Genomic DNA, 23487 nt, shown 5'->3' on the forward strand with positions numbered 1-23487 from the left:
ATTTAATCTCTGGGAGTAAGGGCAGAACATAACATTAATTTAAAATTCATATCCTAAAGTGCTCCAAGGATAAGATGTATAATAACACGGTTCTGTGATATTGAAATGGAGGTCTGATATAATGTTCTGTTTCATGAATTAATGTAATTAGTTAATGTTTGTTCTAGAGGGGGAACTGAGCCAGAAGCTGGAATCCAAACCCAACCGTGTGTCTGTCTGTGTGTGTGTGCACACGTGCACAAATCTGGACTTGAACTCTGATCTGAAAGTTAGGATCAGGGCCTTTTTGTATAATGGGCTGAACTGGAACCTTGAGTCTAGAGGGATTTTGAAATTCCATCCTAAACTTGCATCCAGATGTTATAGATAGAGCCTATCTCCAAAATGGGCTGATCCAGTACCTCCTAACTGGAATCTCAATATCTTAGGGTATTAAGGTGGTGGTTTCAAATCTGGGTCTCAGTTTTTCAGCTTTGGCTCATTTCTAGTTTTCCAAATGCACATATTACTACATGTTAAACATTATTCATATTACTAATTACTTTTGAATTACTTGAGATAAAATGCGAGGACACAAGTGTAGAAAGCTGTCTTCCTGCCATTGCAGTTGACAGAGGATGCCTGCTCCCTTTGAGCGCCCTACAAAAAGTCAGGGAGGGCCTGCTTTGATGGCTGTAACATAGCTTACATCTGTACTGCGAACGAAGGGTGTGATTTCCAGCTCGTGTAGACATATTTGTACTAGCTCAGATCTGAGCTAATATGCCAGAAGTAGTGGCCATGGTAGCGGCAGCACGGCTTAGCCATGCCAACTACAAACCTGCCTGACTGGTGGGAACGCACTTGGCACAGCTAAGCCGTGCCTCCACTGCAGCTACCCATGCCACCACGGCTGCTATTTATGCTCACGCCAGCTCTTGTTGAGCTAGCATGGGTATGTGTCTGCAAGCATGGAAGCCCATCCCTAGCTCCTAGAGTAGATAGAGCCTTAGCGTGTGTATCACTGCCATCTGGGGGAGGGAGGGAAGCCAAGTAAACTTTTCCTGACGTTGCCAGAATTTTGTTCCTCAGGACTTGTGTACACTAGAAAGTGTTGTCATTTTAACTATACTGGGATGGTTAAGTGGCATAACTCTCTCAGTTATATCCGTATACAAGTGCTTATACCAGTGTAGCTTTTTTCTGTATGGGAAGCGAAGAAAGCTATGATATAATTACATCCACACAAGTGCTTATATGGGTATAACACACACACATCACACCCCTTTCCAACATAGTTATGATGATACACCTTTTCTGGCGTACACCAAGCCATGGTCTACAAATATTTGTTATTAGCAATAATTGAAAATGTACATAAAGTGTTATGAGACATTAATCTGTGGATGCAACAGTGAGTATTGCTAGTGACATCATTTGAGTTAACAACATGTGTGTGGGGTTTTTTTTAAGCCCCGTGACCTAATGTAACTTTTTTTTCTTCCCTTATAGGTTAAATGGACTAACTGGCTCTCATTCTGAGGGAACCTAATGTCTATATCTTGCTTTAAATAAATCTCTACTGTATGTCAAAAAGATTTCTCAAGTCAGGAAGCTGCTGTGAAAGCCATTGAAGCAGCATAAAAATGTGAATCTAACAAGACTCCAAACAGCTTGAGAAAGAATTTTCTACTGATCAGTTTGTAATTTAAATCCTTAACCGAAGCATGCATAATAGCTAAACTGGTTGAAGAGAGAGCTTGCTCCTTAAATAGGACTGTCAAAAAAGCAGTCACCTGAAATTTCAAAATGAGTGCATCACTGATACCAAGTGAGCCATGTTACACCCAGCTGCAGGACAACAGAAATGAAATAAAAAATAACAATGAAAGCATAATAAGTATGGGAGATACAAATGCCAACCAAATTATGACAAAGGTCAGAAGCACTGAAGGGGAGGTCAAGAGATGTGATTTGACAGCTGATCCTGGAAGTGTGCATACTGGTGGGTCAGAGAACATTACGCAGTTGGATACAGAGCAGAATAAACTTCTGGTCTTTAAGGAATCTCAGATTTGTGACATCAATGTACAAAAATTTAGGTTGCCTCCCACCATAAACAAGGAATTGGATAAAGATTACAGGACTGATGAAGTTAAGGATACTTCAAAGAAAATTCGAATTAGCCGAGGAAAAAGTCTGTCTAATTTGAAGAGCAGTGCAAATGACACCAGTTCAGGGGTTCTTTCAAAAGATGATGATGAATTTACCCGGCATATTTCTAAGGATAAAATGATCAGGACCATGGAAGCTGAAGGAATAAAAAGGCTTTCTTTGGGAAGATCAAGTAAATTTTCTACTAAAACAGAAGCATTTTCAAAAGAACGTGTGTCGTGTAAACGTTCGCTTTCTGCATCACTGGATTCCATTGATACATCACATCATTTGATTGGCGATACTGAGAAATCACAGAAAACACCAGTGGATCATTTTCTAGGTATGGTTTTTCATCCACTTGACAATACCTCAGAGGAAAATACAGTGTTTTATTCAAAACCATCTACCTCAGAAAACAAGAAAGTAAATATTCCGGAGATCCAAATGGATGTGGAAGATGTACCAAATGTTAACAGTAAAAGCACACAGCATCCTACTCACGTAGATCTAAATTTAAGTGGTAAGCCCAGTGAAGTCTCTAGTAAGTCAGAAGCACAATTAGGTCAGGGTGATAAGAGTAAAAAACTGGAGCTAAAAAATCCACCACTTGTACCATCTAAGAATATTTGTCAACAAAAAATTGAGAGAATTATGTTGGTAGAATTTCTAGGATGTCAAAGAGAAGAAAGTACATTGGTACAAGAGAAGAAAGGATGTGGAGCTGAAGTTTCCAAAATGCAAGCTCCCCAGTTTCAAGACTTTTGTAGTAAAGTAGGGGATCCGCTCTTAAACCAAGTGGTAGCCTATGCTGAGGACAGACTACTAAGTGGTAATAACACCTGCCCTGGGTTAGGAAGAGGAAGTAGTAATGATGAAAACAGGGCAGCTAATCAAGGTCGTCAGGAATACATAACAGACAAAGAAACTGGATCTGTATTTCCTCTTAGTGATGATAGCAAATCCAGTGGCAAACTGACACCTACAAGAAATAGAAACTTACTTGAAGCTGGTACAAGTTGCATTCAGACAGTTGGTGGGCATATATCTTTTCTACACAACGTTAGTCTTCCTTACAGCAAAACCATGAAAGTTAATGAGAATAAACTGATGCTAGTCAAAGGGAACACTGAAAACACCACAATGTCTGCCTCTGATCTCTCAGATCAACACAGAGTGCTTAGTACAGAAACAATGTCAAATGAACAGCCAAACAACCAGAATAATGATGTGGAAACCACAAGCTTTTCAGTTCAGAATAAAAAGACAGCTATTGCAAAGAAATATCTTTCAGATGAAGCATCAGAGAGTTATAAAATTTCAGCAAGGGCTGATGCCTTTTTCTGTGTCCCAACTTCCTTGCACCCAGTGGCAACTGTGAATGTTAATAATCAGCCCACAATTTCAAACAGCAATTTAAAGGATCTTTATTCACTTCATGTTGACAAGCTGTCACCCTCCTCAGTCCTATCTCCCATTGACAGTACCCAGTTGTTAAACATATCCCCTAAAGTGCCTATCAAGACTGCTGCCAACAGTGGAATCCCCAAACCAATCCTTGTCCATTCCAAGGGCTCCCTTACAGCCAAAGGTGATGTGGAGAGCGACGGCAGTGAAAAGCCTGAAGAAAACATCGAGATAAAACCTGCCATACCCAAACCCAAACACGTGAGACCTAAGATCATCACTTACATTAGAAGAAATCCTCAGTCTATAGACCATCTTGACCCTTCCTTTGCCTCAACTGAGCTGCCCTATGGTCCCCCTGTGTGCGGTATGCCCATGGCAAAAGAACAGCAGATACTGAGTGGTGGGGACATTAAACCATCTAACATTCTGTATGACAAATTTAAACCCGACTTGCAAAAGCCAAGAATCTATGGTTCAGGACTCGTGGTATCTGGCATTAAACCCCCAGGGCATCATTTTGGTCAAATGAGTGAAAAGTTTTTACAGGAGGTAAGGAGATAACCACCTCTTTTGTATACCTATTGACGTTTGTTTGTTTGCTTGTTTCTTTGAGGAAAATAGCAGAGATTGGCTGTAAAACCTGAAAACAGTAAATCAATACTGGGATATATGTGGGCATTGTAAACAAATTTTCTTAACTGTTTCGACGAATAGTCTGTTGCTGGAAGCTGTCATTGTACTGTCACAGTGCTTCCCAGAAGCACACAGTCACCCCCTAATATTTGAAAACTATAAATGGGAACATTGGAGAGAGAGAAAGGCCTGTCTCTTAACTCCATTGACATACATGGGTCTAGGCAAGCCTTTTGAAGAGACAGCTGAAGAAAATGGTCACTATTTGCTGGTAAACAGGGGCTTTTCCTCCTTCAGAGGAAGGTTGGCAGGTATGTCCAGCAAGAGCTCTGGACTGTTGACATGCAGTAGGACTAGAAGAGTTTGCCTCTCATTTGGATGAACCGAAAAACAGGGCCTTTCAAAGCTGCTGTAAGACAATTTATAATGTTTAGTAAAATGTTTATGTCTTGGTTCATTTTGCAGTGGACGGGTATATTAACCATTCTCTCAAAATAACAGAATTTTCATTTCCCCGGCTGTTTCTCAATGCAGTCAGAGGATAACTGAATTCCCTATGGCCCATTCAGTACCGCCTTGCCAAGATGTCTGCTTCCAGTTTGGTCACTCTGGGCAAGATCATGGTTCACCTTCTACCCCCATTGTCAGTTACAGACTGCTTCTGTGCCACTACACCCCCTCCAGTGCAGAAGGGCAGGGGAGTGGGCAAGCAGGGGTCACAGTTGAGTCCCTGGTTAATTTGTGGGACAGCTACTTACTGCCCATTACTTGGGACTTGTGGTACATTATGATACAGTCGTTACGTGGTCACATACTATTTTTTCCACATTCCCCCACACACACTCCCAGTGCACAGGATGAAAGGTGCTCACTGTCTGAGCAGCTATTCAGTATTTTGTTTTATCCTCATTGTTCACTGTGTGGCCCTGGCCTTATTAACCACGTACAATTCAAACCCCTCTTTGAAGATGGAATTATTAATTTCTAATGAGTTTGTTGGTGGCACCCATCACCATGGTATCTGAGTGCTTCACAAATATTAATTTATTTTTGTAATACTCTCTGTCAAGTAAGGTGGTATTTTTTATTCCCATTTTACAGATGGGGAACTGAGGCACAGAAATTAAGGCCTAAGTATCCTCTAGCTTCAGGTGCTGTAACAGGGCAGTCTGTCCAGCTAAGGACAGTGGGCCCTGGGGCCAGCCAACCCTGTTCTAGAACATGGCACCTTTAATTCAGTTATTCAGGAAGAATCAGCAGACCAAGCTGGGAAGGGGGGCCAAATGCCAGAATCAGGTGACCACCTCCTGAGCATTATGAAGGACCACTCTTAGCTCAGTGGCGGGGAAGGCCAAGAGTCAGGAGAGATGACTCTGAGGGGGTAGAACCAGAATCTTGATGGGCCAGGGAGGCCTGCCAGGATTAAAGTACAGCCCCAGGAAAGAAGGGCTGTGGATACACTGTTCACAGGGGAAAGGAATTTTAGCTGATGATTAGAGCTGAAAAGACTTGAGGAAAAAGACTTTTCAGAGAGGCCAGGCTGGTACGTAGGAAGAAGTTCTAAGAAGGAAAGGTAGAACGAGCTAGAGTTTGAATTACGTAGCATATAGCCCAGTAGTTTAGGGTTCCCAGGGTCAAGAAGCCACAGTAGAGGTTAGGTGTGTGTTCTCCCAATGCTGTCACCCTATGAGGGGATGCAGCTACTCTTGCTAGTAAGGGGAGAGAAAGGGACTGACCAGAGCCCAGGAGGGCTGGAAGCTGAGCCCAAGAGAAGGGCCAAAGACTGTGGTATGGAACAGTCAGACCCCGTGGAGAAGGGCTCTGCCTGGCACAGATCTGGAGTGGAAATCTGATGTTGGTGTTTTACTTTGGACTTTTGTTACCTTGGAAGGGGTTGCATTCTGTAGCCTAGCTCTAAGGCTAAGTCACCTCTATAACTGAACCTTGCTGAAGGCTTAAAGAACTAATGGAGAGAAAGGGAAATCAAGGCAGGGTGACTGCAGTGCCACTTGTCATGACTGCAGTGCCATGGGGATGGGTTCTGGTAGTGCTGCCTGTCAAATTTCAAGTCCTTGCTCCAAAGCATGGAGGCCAGTAGAACCTCTCAATGAAAGGGCTATAAGAATCTTATTTTACATGGGTCATATAACATAATTTTCCCTTGTATGCAGTGTAGTTGTAGCCATGTCGGTCCCACCTTTTATTGTCTCTCAGCAACAGAAGTAGGTCCAATAAAAGATATTACCTCACCCACCTTGTCTCCATAATTTTCCCTTATCTCATTCTCAGAAAAGGTTGAACGAAATAAATAAATAAATAAATCACCAGAGCGCAGACACCCAACAAGGAAAAGCTTGTCCTGAACGTAAAGTTTATTAAATGTAAAGATTGTAAAGTCTTATAATGGAAAATGCTGGGCAATCTTAACTGTAGGCATTGCTACCAGTTCTGTTTAGAATTAGCCGTATTGTGGAAGTTGCTAATTTGCACTTAACTGCTGACTTTTCAAGTGATGGAGGCACATTGGTTTATACATAGAGTGAGTAGGAGATATTTATTGCATACCATGGCATGTGAAATCAGAAGTCTAAAATTACAGGAGTTGGGAGCTTTAACAGGATATATCAGTTCATTCTTTAAAAGCCCCAAACAGCTAATGCAGAATACTATAGGCCAAAACGAGCCTTGTAATCAGGTACAACTCCACTGAAGCCAATCAAATTACACCCTATCTACATTTGTCCCAAAGTACAAACCATAAAAACGGACTCAATCCACAAACAGCAATTTTGTCTCATTCAGAATAGAGCGATTGTGTGTGGAATTTTTTTTTTAAACAAACATATTTACTGTATTTGCTGAGAAATGATCAGGCAAGTCCTCCTGGATTCCATCAGAGGATTCATTTTAAATTTGTGATAATCTTTTCATGTTAGGGGGTAACCAGACAGCAAGTGTGAAAAATTGGGACGGGGTTGGGGGGTAATAGGAATCTATATAAGAAAAATACCCCAAAATCGGGACTGTCCCTATAAAATCGGGACATCTGGTCACCTTATTTCATGTCTGCAGCCCTGCTGTCTAACCTATAGAGCACTGTCAATAAAGATAACACAAGTAGTTTGAAGCCTTGGCAAAACTAACTCAGCTTATTAAAAATGCATGGTCTCTGTATTCAAAGAATTTCTCTGTTCCTTCTGTTTAGGAATTTGTTGTTGGTCTATTCACTGCCAGTTATAAACAAAATGATAGGAAGTGTATAATGCAATCTGACTGAAATATGCTGATATGAGGAGAAAAGATAACTAAATCTTATCCAGGAAAAAAATCTCACACCTAAAAGCTTCAGTAAAACTACTACATTGATTAATTTTGAAAAATTAAGATAATTTACTTTTCATACAAGTTAGGCATCAGGAATCAGACATATGTAATGAAAACCTGAATTCTAAAATAGAAAAGTAGGTCATATAAATATAATACAAAGAAAGAAGAATGTTACTGAAGATTTAATGGTGGAAAACGAGGCTACATTTATGGTGAAAAATGTAGAGCAAAGATAAAATGCTCAGGCCTGGTGTACACTAGGAAATTAGGTCGGTATAACTGCATTGCTCCGGGGTGTGAAAAATCCACACCCCGTGAGTGACTCAGTTAAACTGACCTAACCCCTGGTGTAGACAGCGCTAGGTCGACAGGAGAATTCTCCCTTCAGTGAGGTGAATTACGCTGACAGAAGAACCCCCTCCTGTTGGCATAGGTTGTTCCTTTGCTGAAGTGCTACAGCAGCGCAGCTGCAGCGTTTTACGTGTGGACAAGCCCTAAATATCTACAGTATCTGTCTTATCAGAATTTCAGTATAAAATATGCAAAACCCTAAAAGATTCTAAACTGATTCTGTAATAGTTTAAGGCCAATCTTATGTATTTTGGAATGTTAAAGATGTGCTTATGAATCTGCTAGGATCAAAGCTCCTATAGTCACTGTTAAAGTGCATCCTCTAAATGCTTATAATTGCTGAAAAGATATGGGCTTGCCATATTAAATACATTGTAATTTACAGCAGAATTAATTAATCAGTAGATATTCTTCTGCATACGTGATGGCCTGAGGCTATTTTTGATTAATTTTTAAAATAAATTTAGCCCTGATTTCCAAGCCACTCCCCCCCCCCCCCCCCAAATAACCCCAAACCCCTAACTGGGACACACTGGAAAATATTAAAGGGTCCTTAACAGAGAATTATGATTTATATTTTAAAAGAAAAGTCTACAAAAGTTGGACTCCAACCCAGAGTGCTAATCGGGTCAATAGTGTAAATGTGTCTTAGCAAACTGTGGAGAAGTGAACATCCATAGGTATGTGACATCGCTGTCTTCTTTTATCCCAAGTCATGGAAATCAGCCACAGCCTGAAGAGGTGGACTCAGGGCAGGTCTACACTTCAAGCGTTGCAGCTGTAGTACTTAGTGAAGACTCTACCTAAGCTGACGGGACTCACGGGAGAACTTCTCCCATCAGCTTAGGTACTCCACGTCCCTGAGAGTTGGTAGCTATGCCAACAGGAGAAGTCCTCCCATTCACATAGCACTCTCTACACTGGGAGTTTGGTTGGTATTACTACGTCGCTCACGGGGTGGATTTCAGTTAAACTGACATAAGTTTGTAGTGTAGACCAAGCCTCAGCATGTGTGGAGCTAAGCACATATATAGGTCTTTGCAGGTTCACGGCCTTTATGTGGAGAATTTGCTCTGCTGTTGTTTGTGGGGCTGTGCCTTTCATCAGGATTCAGACAATAGCCCGTTTATTTGGGACATGAATCCTGAAAGGTTCATATGAATCCTGAAAGGTTCATGAATTGGACCACACATTTGTCAAAAATGTTTCCCTCTTTTAAGAAGCTTCCGTTTCAGGGAGCAGAAACAGCACCATGTGATTTAGGTTACCTACTACATACCATGAATAATGAATAACGAAAGCCAAAGTGAACAGTTTGTGATTAGCCTGTATGGTAATGTGTTTCATACCAAACTATCTGGCAAATGCTTATGAATAGCAAATAAATTCATAGGACTCAGGGTCATTCTGTGAACAAATAAGGCCAAGTTTCTTTGTATACCTTCATCACAATGAATGTGAACATATTAATCTCAAATGAGATTATTTTTCTGATGAAATTAGCTAAAAGTACTTTTAACTTTGTTTATAATTGTTTCATTCATCATGGTGTAAAAATTAAATTCTCCACATTCCTGTAATAAAAGACAACTTGCTCATCCAAGAAACTTTGCTCGAGATGAGTATCTTTTTAAAAAAAATAGAGCTCTGGTTTATCTTCCAATAAGGAGTATTTTAAATAACATCCAAAAAAATTCCCTTTACTCATTTTCTTGGCACATCATTCTCCATGGTCAAGGAGATTTACCTTTCAGGTGTTAATAGTGTCACTTCATTTTCACTACTTGAGGCTTTTTCTGAGAGCAAGGGTCAGTGGTGTGTTGCATTTGGCTGGGTTGTGAATGAAATTTTTATTCCATGGCTAATGATCAATGTGATCAAACCATCACATTTCGAATCTCCTCCCATGCTGATCTCAAAGCAGCAACCACAAAGAGGAGAAATTAGTCATAGTCTTTACAAGCAAATGTAAGCTCCTGGATGTGTGAGTACACTGCAGTGATAGCTGTTTCATTTGTTTCTCTATAGGTTGGGAAAAGGCCTATGAAAGAAGAATTCTGTTCTCCGCCATATACCCACTATGAGGTATCCCCAAGTTTTTATCGATCTGCCATGATACTTAAACCACAGTTAGGACTGGGTGCGGTTTCCAGGTTGCCCTCTGCAAAAAGTAGGATTTTGATTGCAAGTCAAAGGTCCTCAGATAGCTGCCTCCATCAACAAGGACAAATAACAAATGCGTCCAGCCTTTATCATCCTGAGGCTTCAGGTAAACTACAAACACTTCCTTTCTTTTAACTATAATCAGTAATTATTTTTTCAGACAGGCATATGACAAAATGAGCAATACCTTGGCCTGATACCAGAAAGCTCTAATATCACTCTACAAGATTCCTTTATCCAGTCTGAGGTAAGACTCTGCTGACTAAGGAGCCTGGGGCTTGTAGGAAGGTTACTGGGTCTCTTGCCAAGGAGGAAGAATCAGTTTAGTACCAGTCATTACAGTGCTTGTGTACCTGATCCTCCTCCTCCCTGTAGGTGTCTGAAATGTCTTATCTGCAATAGTTGGAGGTCAGTTACCTTCGCTGTTGTACCAGGGAAGTTAATTGAACACTTTTTGCCCCATCACAAAAGTCCTTTTTAGAATTTACTATCTCATTCCACCCCCTCCCCCATAACACTGTGTTCTGTTCTGATGTGCGTCACAGTATTAAAATATGCTGGCAGAGAAGTGAAATTTACTACAATCCTGATCTTCTGAAGGCCTGGCAAGGACCTCTTCTCTGCCAGAACATTGAACACAGCGCAAGATCAAGCAGACTAATATGAAGGGGGAGGGAGAGAACAATAGAAGAATGTGAGGGAAAGAGTCAAACACAGCAGGACAGAAATAATCCTCCTCATCATCATCAGACCTTACACAATTTATCCATAATGGCTTTCATCCTGAAGGATATCAAAGATTGTTAGAATGTGTATATATAAGATCTGGTTCACAGACCACTGAAATGCAGCCTTCTCTGGAGTGGAACATGGTAGCCACTTAACAGCATACCATACTACATAGAAATGCAGGACAAGAAGTAAAGCTGCAGTTAAAAACTCCCTAAGGCATTTAGGTGGGCAGAATAGAATATGACCCCAACATAGTGCTTAACACCAACTCTGCCCTTGAAAAGAGTGCCGTTCGATAGTTAAAAGCACAGTTTGTCTGGATCTTAGTTTTGCATCTCATCAGAAAGTCAGTACCTCCAGCAGCACAGTGCCTCCTATCGCCATCTTGGTGAAATTGGTGCTGTATTGCCTCAGTACCTGGATTTTTTTCTCTGTGGTCCTATTTGCAAATATTGGCCAAACCCGTCTCTGCATAACTTCTGAGAATTTACAAGATCACAGAATAAGGTAGTAAAGCTGTAAGTGACACAGGAATATAGGGGGACCCGGGTGGAGGGCTAGGAAGCTAGAAACAATACTGACACTGAGTGGAGATGTAAGAGCTTGAAGGAAGGGAAGGATGAGACAGTCCTTAAAAGGTGGAAACTCAGAGACAATGTAAGTTTATGGGAGAGGCAAACACAGGGAATGGGCATGCTAACATATTTAGTCACTTATCTGATGGTTCAAATGAATGATTTTTATTCACCCTCTTCATAAATAAAATGATTTTATTCACTCTGTACTTTTCATTTTGCAGTCTCTGCTTTTGCCAGTCCATTTCTTTGTTCATTCAAGGACATGCTGTCTTCCACGTATTAGACTTGTCTAGATTATGCATTGTGTCTTACTTCATTAAAGTGGTGTTGTAGCCATGTTGGTCCCAGAATATAAGAGAGAGAAGGTAGGTGAGGTAGACACCAAAAAACATGGACTTTAACAGGGACACTGATTTTATGGCTCATTACAACAGTTTGTACCACACCACATTGCCTGCTACCTTTAATTGCCCAATTAAACAATCTGTGCATAACAATCTAAGCCCAGTTGCCCACTTCATTGCAAGTGACTGGCTCCAACACGATATGCCTTCTGCTTAACAATCTATCCCAACTTGTGTTTAGCTCAGACACTCTGGATTGAGCCTCCTCCTCTAGACCAGAAGAAGAGCTCTGTGGAGCTCAAAAGCTTGTACTTTCTACCACAAAAGTTGGTCTGATAAAATATTTTACCTCACCTACCCCATGTCTTACTGTATGGAACACCATCTGGAAATCCAAGCAGTATCTGTCTGTGCCTTGCCTCTGTTTCTTTTCTGTAATGTCATCTTAAAGTTTCTAATTGACGAGATTTATCCCTTATGAAACAGTTGGCCATTAATTATCAAGTCATATTTTTCTAGTTATTTTGTGATCTCATCACTGATTATCTCTAGGATCTTGTCTGCCATCAAGGCCAGATTTAATTCCTTCGCTCCCCATAGCTTCCTTCTTAAAGAATTTCATTACGTTTGCATCTCTCCAGCCCATTGTTATCTCACCAATTTCAAAGGTACTATTAAAAATAACTCTTGTTGGACTGCTTACGATCTGTTGTGCCATCTCCCTCTGTATCTTGATGTGTAACCCATCTGACCTTGGCATTCCATCTGTTTTTTATTGATTTTTAAATTACACAAAACTTGTTCTGGAATGATTGCCTAATGCCTTGAGTTTTTCATTGTGTTGCCCCAGACACGTTATTTCCATTTCTGTCATCTCACCTCCAATTTCCCTTATGAACAGTGAGATGAAGAACTTGTTTAATTTTTCTGCCATATCTTGTTCCTGTGTTCTTTCCACTGTTCTCTGGTGATTCACTGGTTTTCCTTACTGATCTATTCTTTTTATTTATTACAAGTATCTTCTATTGTTTTCCTTTACTTCCTGGGCAATCCCTCTTTTATTTGCAGTATTTTCTTTCCTTAATACCCATGCAGTATTGGTTAGTATTTTTCTTTGTCATCTTTATAGTTTGTATCCTTAAGTCTTATACAACCCATTTTTCCCTTTGACAGCTTTTTGACTTCTTAAGCCATCTTTATCCGTCTTTTTTTTTTTGAACCGTGTCTCTGAAAAGGAATATATTGCTTATGAAATATGCCAGAGTGACAGCATTGGAAAATGATATCCTTTAACCGTGGAACAGGCATAATATAAGCAGTGGCAGTGTAAGCTTCCACACAGGTTTCTAGGAATATGTTTCGCTCTCTAGAACAAACTAAGGTTCAGTCTACCATTCGTGCCTATTCTACCCTTTGCTTCAATGATTAGACTGCCAATGAAAGTATCAATTCGCAATAATTGTGAAAGTGATTCTTGTCTTGTGGACACCTCTCTATTAGAATCCATTCTGAGGGTATGTCTACACTACGGAATAAGGTCGAATTTATAGAAGTCGGTTTTTTAGAAATCGGTTTTATATATTCGAGTGTGTGTGTCCCCACAGAAAATGCTCTAAGTGCATTAAGTGCATTAACTCAGCGGAGCGCTTCCACAGTACTGAGGCTAGAGTCAACTTCCGGAGCGTTGCACTGTGGGTAGCTATCCCGCAGTCTCCGCTGCCCATTGGAATTCTGGGTTGAGATCCCAATGCCTGATGGGGCTAAAACATTGTCGCGGGTGGTTCTGGGTACGTGTTGTCAGGCCCCCGTTCCCTCCCTCCCTCCGTGAAAGCAAGGGCAGACAATCATTTCGCCCCTTTTTTCCTGAGTTACCTGTGCAGACGCCATACCACTGCAAGCATGGAGCAAGCTCAGGTAACCGTCACCCTATGTCTCCTGGGTGCTGGCAGACACGGTACGGCATTGCTACACAGTAGCAGCAACCCCTTGCCTTGTGGCAGCAGACGGTACAGTACGACTGGTAGCCGTCATCGTCATGTCCGAGGTGCTCCTGGCCACGTCGGCTGGGAGCGCCTGGGCAGACATGGGCGCAGGGACTAAATTTGGAGTGACTTGAGCAGGTCATTCTCTTTAGTCCTGCAGTCAGTCCTATTGAACTGTCTTATGGTGAGCGGGCAGGCGATACGGACTGCTAGCAGTCGTACTGTACCATCTTCTGCCGAGCAGCCATGAGATGTGGATGGCATGCAGTCCTTCTGCACCGTCTGCTGCCAGCCAAAGATGTAAAAGATAGATGGAGTGGATCAAAACAAGAAATAGACCAGATTTGTTTTGTACTCATTTGCTTCCCCCCCTCCCCTGTCTAGGGGACTCATTCTTCTAGATCACACTGCAGTCACTTACAGAGAAGGTGCAGCGAGGTAAATCTAGCCATGTATCAATCAGAGGCCAGGCTAACCTTCTTGTTCCAATAAGGACAATAACTTAGGTGCACCATTTCTTATTGGAACCCTCCGTGAAGTCCTGCCTGAAATACTCCTTGATGTAAAGCCACCCCCTTTGTTGATTTTAGCTCCCTGAAGCCAACCCTGTAAGCCGTGTCCTCAGTCGCCCCTCCCGGCGTCAGAGCAACGGCAAACAATCGGGCATCTGAGAGTGCTGTCCAGAGCAGTCACAATGGAGCACTCTGATGGGGCTAAAACATTGTCGCGGGTGGTTCTGGGTACGTATCGTCAGGCCCCTGTTCCCTCCCTCCCTCCGTGAAAGCAAGGGCAGACAATCATTTTGCACCTTTTTTCCTGAGTTACCTGTGCAGACGCCATACCACGGCAAGCATGGAGCCCGCTCAGGTAACCGTCACCCTATGTCTCCTGGGTGCTGGCAGACGCGGTACGGCTTTGCTGCACAGTAGCAGCAACCCATTGCCTTCTGGCAGCAGACGGTGCAATACAACTGGTAGTCGTCCTCGTCGTGTCCGAGGTGCTCCTGGCCACGTCGGCTGGGAGTGCCTGGGCAGACATGGGTGCAGGGACTAAATTTGGAGTAACTTGAGCAGGTCATTCTCTTTAGTCCTGCAGTCAGTCCTATTGAACCGTCTTATGGTGAGCGGGCAGGCGATACGGACTGCTAGCAGTCGTACTGTACCATCTTCTGCCAGGCAGGCAAGAGATGAGGATTGCTAGCAGTCGTATTGTACCATCTTCTGCCGAGCAGCCATGAGATGTGGATGGCATGCAGTCCTTCTCCACCGTCTGCTGCCAGCCAAAGATGTAAAAGATAGATGGAGTGGGTCAAAACAAGAAATAGACCAGATTTGTTTTGTACTCATTTGCCTCCTCCCCTGTCTAGGGACTCATTCCTCTAGGTCACACTGCAGTCACTCACAGAGAAGGTGCAGCGAGGTAAATCTAGCCATGTATCAATCAGAGGCCAGGCTAACCTCCTTGTTCCAATAAGAACGATAACTTAGGTGCACCATTTCTTATTGGAACCCTCCGTGAAGTCCTGCCTGAAATACTCCTTGATGTACAGGCACCCCCTTTGTTGATTTTAACTCCCTGAAGCCAACCCTGTAAGCCGTGTCGTCAGTCGCCCCTCCCTCCGTCAGAGCAACGGCAGACAATCGTTCCGCGCCTTTTTTCTGTGCGGACGCCATACCAAGGCAAGCATGGAGGCCGCTCAGCTCACTTTGGCAATTAGGAGCACATTAAACACCACACGCATTATCCAGCAGTATATGCAGCACCAGAAGCTGGCAAAGCGATACCGGGCGAGGAGGCGACGTCAGCGCGGTCACGTGAGTGATCAGGACATGGACACAGATTTCTCTGAAAGCATGGGCCCTGCCAATGCATGCATCATGGTGCTAATGGGGCAGGTTCATGCTGTGGAACGCCGATTCTGGGCTCGGGAAACAAGCACAGACTGGTGGGACCGCATAGTGTTGCAGGTCTGGGACAATTCCCAGTGGCTGCGAAACTTTCGCATGCGTAAGGGCACTTTCATGGAACTTTGTGACTTGCTTTCCCCTGCCCTGAGGCGCATGAATGCCAAGATGAGAGCAGCCCTCACAGTTGAGAAGCGAGTGGCGATAGCCCTGTGGAAGCTTGCAACGCCAGACAGCTACCGGTCAGTTGGGAATCAATTTGGAGTGGGCAAATCTACTGTGGGGGCTGCTGTGATGCAAGTAGCCCACGCAATCAAAGATCTGCTGATATCAAGGGTAGTGACCCTGGGAAATGTGCAGGTCATAGTGGATGGCTTTGCTGCAATGGGATTCCCTAACTGTGGTGGGGCTATAGACGGAACCCATATCCCTATCTTGGCACCGGAGCACCAAGCCTCCGAGTACATAAACCACAAGGGGTACTTTTCGATAGTGCTGCAAGCTCTGGTGGATCACAAGGGACGTTTCACCAACATCAACATGGGATGGCCGGGAAAGGTGCATGATGCTCGCATCTTCAGGAACTCTGGTCTGTTTCAAAAGCTGCAGGAAGGGACTTTATTCCCAGACCAGAAAATAACTGTTGGGGATGTTGAAATGCCTATATGTATCCTTGGGGACCCAGCCTACCCCTTAATGCCATGGCTCATGAAGCCGTACACAGGCAGCCTGGACAGTAGTCAGGAGCTGTTCAACTACAGGCTGAGCAAGTGCAGAATGGTGGTAGAATGTGCATTTGGACGTTTAAAGGCGCGCTGGCGCAGTTTACTGACTCGCTTAGACCTCAGCGAAACCAATATTCCCACTGTTATTACTGCTTGCTGTGTGCTCCAGAATATCTGTGAGAGTAAGGGGGAGACGTTTATGGCGGGGTGGGAGGTTGAGGCAAATTGCCTGGCTGCTGGTTACGCGCAGCCAGACACCAGGGTGGTTAGAAGAGCACAGGAGGGCGCGGTACGCATCAGAGAAGCTTTGAAAACCAGTTTCATGACTGGCCAGGCTACGGTGTGAAAGTTCTGTTTGTTTCTCCTTGATGAAACCCCCCACCCCTTGGTTCACTCTACTTCCCTGTAAGCTAACCACCCGCCCCTCCTCCCTTCAATCACCGCTTGCAGAGGCAATAAAGTCATTGTTGCTTCACATTCATTCATTCATTCTTTATTCATTCATCACACAAATAGGGGGATGACTACCAAGGTAGCCCAGGAGGGGTGGTGGAGGAGGGAAGGAAAATGCCGCACAGCACTTTAAGCACAGCACTTTAAAAGTTTACAACTTTAAAATTTATTGAATGACAGCCTTCTTTTTTTTGGGCAATCCTCTGTGGTGGAGTGGCTGGTTGGCCAGAGGCCCCCCCACCGCGTTCTTAGGCGTCTGGGTGTGGAGGCTATGGAACTTGGGGAGGAGGGCGGTTGGTTACAGAGGGGCTGCAGTGGCAGTCTGTGCTCCAGCTGCCTTTGCTGCAGCTCAACCATACAATGGAGCGTACTGGTTTGGTCCTGCAGCAGCCTCAGCATTGAATCCTGCCTCCTCTCATCACGCTGCTGCCACATTTGAGCTTCAGCCCTGTCTTCAGCCCGCCACTTACTCTCTTCAGCCTGCCTCTTACTCTCTTCAGCCCGCCACCTCTCCTCCCGGTCATTTTGTGCTTTCCTGCACTCTGACATTATTTGCCTCCACGCATTCGTCTGTGCTCTGTCAGTGTGGGAGGACAGCATGAGCTCAGAGAAGATTTCATCGCGAGTGCGTTTTTTTTCTTTCTAAGCTTCACTAGCCTCTGGGAAGGAGAAGATCCTGTAATCATTGAAACACATGCAGCTGGTGGAGAAAAAAAAAGGGACAGCGGTATTTAAAAAGACACATTTTATAAAACAGTGGCTACACTCTTTCAGGGTAAACCTTGCTGTTAACATTACATACATAGCACATGTGCTTTCGTTACAAGGTCGCATTTTGCCTCCTCCTACCGTGTGACTACCTCCTCAACCTTCCCCCCTCCCTGTGGCTAACAGCGGGGAACATTTCTGTTTAGCCACAGGCAAACAGCCCAGCAGGAATGGGCTCCTCTGAGTGTCCCCTGAAGAAAAGCACTCTATTTCAACCAGGTGACCATGAATTATATCTCACTCTCCTGAGGATAACACAGAGAGATAAAGAACGGATGTTGTTTGAATGCCAGCAAACATACACTGCAATGCTTTGTTCTACAATGATTCCCGAGTACGTGTTACTGGCCTGGAGTGGTAAAGTGTCCTACCATGAAGGACGCAATAAGGCTGCCCTCCCCAGAAACCTTTTGCAAAGGCTTTAGGACTACATCTAGGAGAACTGCAAATGCCAGGGCAAAGTAATCCTTTCACATGCTTGCTTTTAAACCATGTATAGTATTTTAAAAGGTACACTCACCAGAGGTCCCTTCTCCGCCTGCTGGGTCCAGGAGGCAGCCTTGGGTGGGTTCGGGGGGTCCTGGCTCCAGGTCTAGGGCGAGAAACAGTTCCTGGCTGTCGGGAAAACCGGTTTCTCCGCTTGCTTGCTGTGAGCTATCTACAACCTCCTCCTCCTCCTCATCTTCTTCGTCCCCAAAACCTGCTTCCGTATTGCCTCCATCTCCATTGAAGGAGTCAAACAACACGGCTGGGGTAGTGGTGGCTGAACCCCCTAAAATGGCATGCAGCTCATCAAAGAAGCGGCATGTTTGGGGCTCTGACCCAGAGCGGCTGTTCGCCTCTCTGGTTTTCTGGTAGGCTTGCCTCAGCTCCTTCAGTTTCACGCGGCACTGCTTCGGGTCCCTGTTATGGCCTCTGTCCTTCATGCCCTGGGAGATTTTGACAAAGGTTTTGGCATTTCGAAAACTGGAACGGAGTTCTGATAGCACGGATTCCTCTCCCCAAACAGCGATCAGATCCCGTACCTCCCGTTTGGTCCACGCTGGAGCTCTTTTGCGATTCTGGGACTCCATCATGGTCACCTGTGCTGATGAGCTCTGCATGGTCACCTGCAGCTTGCCATGCTGGCCAAACAGGAAATGAGATTCAAAAGTTCGCGGTTCTTTTCCTGTCTACCTGGCCAGTGCATCTGAGTTGAGAGTGCTGTCCAGAGCGGTCATAATGGAGCACTCTGGGATAGCTCCCGGAGGCCAATACCATCGAATTGTGTCCACAGTACCCCAAATTCGAGCCGGCAACGTCGATTTAAGCGCTAATCCACTTGTCAGGGGTGGAGTAAGGAAATCGATTTTAAGAGCCCTTTAAGTCGAAATAAAGGGCTTCATTGTGTGGACGGGTGCAGGTTTACATCGATTTAACGCTGCTAAATTCGACCTAAAGTCCTAGTGTAGACCAGGTCCGAAACAAATATCTTCTTTCATCTAAACCGCAAGCCATCATATAGTAAAAATTGTTTCAATTTACTTGATGGCACATATGATTTGGTAATTTGATACAGAGCTTTTACCTCTCAGTCATTTCTTAGGATCCAGCTCAGGTGAACAGTTGCTGAACCCCATTATTTTCTGATAGCCATTGAACGATTCATGTGAAATGAGCATTTGGAGTGAGTACAGTTCTCACAACTGCCTGTTTGGCTGGCTGGCTTCATTGTCACTGTGCCTCAGTGAATCACAGCTGAGAATACCAAATTCAGGACACACTGCGGAGAAAGAGGGTCCCCCAAACTGGTGGTTATTCTATCATTAGATTAGACCAAACCCAGAACAAAAGTGAACTTGTGTGTCACCACACTGGTTAACTAGAAGTCAAAACCACAGTCTCCTTGAGATTCCAGCCCTTGGCTCACCACCCAGACACTGGACTTTATGATGAGTGGTTACTGAAAACCAGTTTCATCAGAATTAGGGTCCTTCTAATCCAAGGGATCAGCCACTTAGCCAGGTCAATCTGTAACTCAGGTTTTACCCAATAATCACACTGATACCAATCGTTTAGTAACTAAAAACTAAAAAAGGTTTAATTATAAAAGAAAAGTAGAAGAGAATTATAAGTGGTTAATAGATCGTATACATACAAGTGATTGCGAAGTCCTTATGTCAGGTTTGAAGCAGTTATGGAATAAACTGCAAGCTTGCAAAATTCTCTCTGGAAATGTCAGGAAAACAGATTTCAGTCCTTATTCCTTATTTAGAGTTTAGTTGTTAGAAAACCAGTCCAGGGAAATGAAGCAGGAAAAGAAGTCAAAGGGACCCCTGAAACATCTCCATTTTATATCCTCTGCCATGTGCATGGAATTTTAATGTCCCAAACAAAGCCTACAGACCAGATACACAGAAAATTACGAGCCCAAGATGGATTCCAGGGTCACATGAGTATATCACATGCCTTTTAGGGTGTCCAAATGTCTGGATTTTGACCAGAATGCCTGGTTGAAAAGAGACCATGGCGGCTCTGGTCAGCACCGCCAACCATTAAAACTCCAGTCGGCAGGGCTGTGGAGCTAAGGCAGGCTAGTCCCTACCTATCCTGGCTCCACTCTGTGCCCCGGAAGCGGCCAGCAGGTCCAACTCCTAGGTGGGAGGGGCCTCATGGGGCTCCATGCATTGCCCCCACCCTGAGCACCGGCTCCATACTCCCATTGGCCGTACTCCGTACTCCCAATGGGAGCTGTGGGGGCGGTGCCTGCGGGCGAGAGCAATGCGCAGATCTGCTTGCTGTGCCTCTGCCTAAGAGCTGGACCTGCTGGCCGCTTTAGGAGTTCAGCGCAGTCTGCTGTGCCAGGACAGGCAGGAAGCCTGCCTTAGCCCCCCCACTGCACCACTGACCGGGAGCCTCCGGAGGTAAGCCCGTGCCCCAACTGTGAGCACCAATCCCTTTCCCCAGCCCTGAGGCCCTCCGAAACCCAAAGCCCCCTCCTGTATCCTAAACCCCTCATCCCCGGCCCCACCCCAGAGCCTTCACCCCCAGACGGAGCCCTCAACCCCCCTGCACCCCAACCCCCTGCCCCAGCCCAGAACCCCCTCCCACACCCTGAATCCCTCTTCCCCACCCCCAACCTGGAGCCCCCTCCTGCACCCCAAACCCCTAATCCCTGGCCCCACCCCAGAGCCCACACCCCCAGACAGAGCCCTCACCCCCTCCCACACCCCAACCCCCTGCCTCAACCCATAGCCCTCTCCCACACCCTGAATCCCTCATCCCCACAGCCCCCGCCGAGAGCCCGCACCCCCAGCCAGAGCCCTTGCTCTCTCTCACACCCTAACCCTCTACCCCAGTCCGGAGCCTCCTCCTGCACCCTGAGCCCCTCATTTCTGGCCCTACCCCAGAACCCGCACCCCCAGTTAGAGCTGTCATCCACTCCTGCACCCCAACCCCTTGCCCCAGCCCAGTGAAAGGGAGTGAGTGAGGGTGGGGGAGAGCGAGCCACTGAGGGATGGGGAATGTAGTGAGCAAGGGCAGGGCTGTGGAGAAAGGGTGGGGTGGGGGTGTGGCCCTGGGGAAGGGACGTGGGGTGGGGGTTTGGCCCTGGGGAAGGGGCGTGGCTAGGGCATTCAGTTTTGTGGGATTAGAAAATTGGCAACCCTAATATCCGTACATGCTCTGATGACTCACAGAGGCAGCGATCCCATATTCTTCCTGAGGCATCCACAGGAAAGTCTTACTGGGTGGGATGAATTTCTTAAAAGGCCCATTGTGAGCTGACTGTCCTTAGTAGGCAATCAACACATAGTTCGTTGGCCCTGATACAAATTCTCTCTGGGGGGTGTTACCCAGAAATAGAACACATATGTAAGATACCAATCCATAGCCAATATTCCTAACTTCAGATACAAAGATGATACATGCATATAAACAGGATAATCATACTTAGCAAATCATAACTTTTCCATTCACACCTTACATGACTTACTTTGTACAAGATTTGTTGCGACTAGGTAACAGTGGTAGCCTTAATAATACAAATGGTCATATTCAATCCTACAGCATCACTTTAGTGGAGAAGACAAGGAAGGAATGGGCCTGGAACTACTGTCTCAGATCCAGAAGGATTAAGGCACATTGGCGAAGCAAGATTGGGAAGCTTGCACTGTTGCTGTATGTGTACTGTGAAAAAATAGAGAACTTCGTTGTCTAAGCCTGTCAAGCTGGTACTTTCGCATATGCTGAATCCACTAAAATTTACTCTACCCAGTCTATGTAAATGGTTGCGTTTAGCTCTCACTTTTGCACTGGGAGCGAGGAGTGGAATTCCATTTTGTTTATAATTTTTGAAGCATTGGTTTATAATTTGAAATGAAAAGAGCAATCTAGCAGAACCCATCCCATCCAGAGAACTGAGTATGACATACAGATCTGATAGAGTAATATCAGTATTTGCTTTGTTTGAATCTAACTGTTTTATGGTCAGAACAAACCTATTATGTTTCCAGGAATTTGACACCTTTTATCTCTTGCTGTCAACTTATTTCCCTTAATTTGACAGGCTGTTGTGGTGTTATGTTAAATTATTTCCTTTTATCTGCCTTATTGTTTTGTATGTGGTATTAGAGCAACAGGATGAACTATAGCTTAGATAAACATAATATAATCAAATGAAACACACAAAACAAAGCCCTTTCCTTGATATAAATGAAGGCAATGTTTTGTTCTTAAAAGTGCACATTTATAGGTTTGCTAGATTAAAGCATAATCAGCTGTGGTATCATAAGTGCTTTCCCTTGCTAGGCTACCATTACTACAAGCAAGAAACGTTAGTGAGCACCCACTTGAGGGCTGATCTTGAGCCCTTAGTGCGACAAGCCTTTCACGGATTTCAGTTTTGCAGGATTAGGTGTTCGAGTGGTGGAAATGGAAGGAACTAGCCGGTTCCACAGTGTGATGTTACTACTACATGAATCTGCCTTGCCACAGTACAGGAGCCAGGGCAGAACCAGTGCCTTGTAATGGAGATCTTATTCCTCTCCGCTCTGCCTTCCCTAGCACAGCAAGTCATTTAACCAGCATTGGTGTTGCTGTGGCACTGAGTATTTCGGCTCTCAGACAATAACAATAATGAAGACAGTGCTGTCTCTAAAGCAGTTGAGCATTAAATCCCTGAACGCCTGCTATCAGACAAGCCACAGAGCAATGCATTAAGGATCTTGTTAGTTTCAAGCAGTTATAGTCTTCATTGGATTACTGCACTCCAGTAAGGCAGTGTTGTGGAGGGGAAATCTAATAATGAATGGTTCTGTGAATAATGCTGGTAAACATCCCATGATGAGGCTAAAAATGTGATTGAGTTGATTACAATTCTGTATCTGTTATATATTCAGTCCATGGTGCACTTCTGCATGTGTTATACTGTCATTTTCGTATTTAGTGGTACTGTTCTTTAGAAACGCTTAAATGGATGACTAACTTTAAGAAGAGGATATAAAGTGGGCAGGCAAGGAGTAAGAAAGTGTTATTGTTATAGGGAAAAGTGTTCAACGCTATAGGAGGTATAGTAAGTCAATGAGTTGTGATGTATTCAAAGGAAGTTGGGTGTCATTCTCTCTCTCTCAGAGCTTAACACTCATTTATTCTGCATAAATTTTCCTTACCTCTTCTACAAGAGCCATCAAGTGTTGAACAGGTATTTAATAACACTTTACACTATGTCTGTAATGTATAAGTTGTTAATATGCTTTCCTCTGTTATGAAGGCTTTTTGGAGCAAATATGGTAATGTTTGTGTGAAGTGGCTGATTTTGATTGGCAGACTATCTGACTTTGAAAAGTAAAATAGTGATCCCTTGACCATCTTTTCAATTAAATTAAATGTCTGCTACTTTTTCCTGATGTTTATGAATATTTTTTCCTTGTGGAGTGTGAGTTAATTAAATTCTCCCCCTTTTAATTTATGACGTTTACCATTTAGGATTTTGTGGCAATCTTGAA

General features: G+C 44.2%; 1 protein-coding gene across 11 annotated transcripts in view; it reads left to right on the forward strand.

Annotated features, from left to right (window-relative positions):
• The window catches only part of MTUS2 (microtubule associated scaffold protein 2), a 502826-nt gene that overhangs the window by 193996 nt on the left and 285343 nt on the right, over positions 1-23487 (forward strand). For all 11 annotated transcript variants that reach the window (XR_012158528.1, XM_073340921.1, XM_073340900.1 and 8 more), the window contains 2 exons: positions 1492-4092; positions 9883-10123. Coding sequence is in view for 10 of the 11 variants with exons in the window: in XM_073340921.1 (XP_073197022.1) it covers positions 1789-4092; positions 9883-10123 (2545 nt within the window). In the remaining variant the exon portion in view is untranslated. The remainder of the gene's footprint in view (positions 1-1491; positions 4093-9882; positions 10124-23487) is intronic.

The sequence above is a fragment of the Lepidochelys kempii genome, chromosome 1 (assembly GCF_965140265.1).
Source record: "Lepidochelys kempii isolate rLepKem1 chromosome 1, rLepKem1.hap2, whole genome shotgun sequence".
NCBI classification, from domain to species: Eukaryota; Metazoa; Chordata; order Testudines; family Cheloniidae; genus Lepidochelys; species Lepidochelys kempii.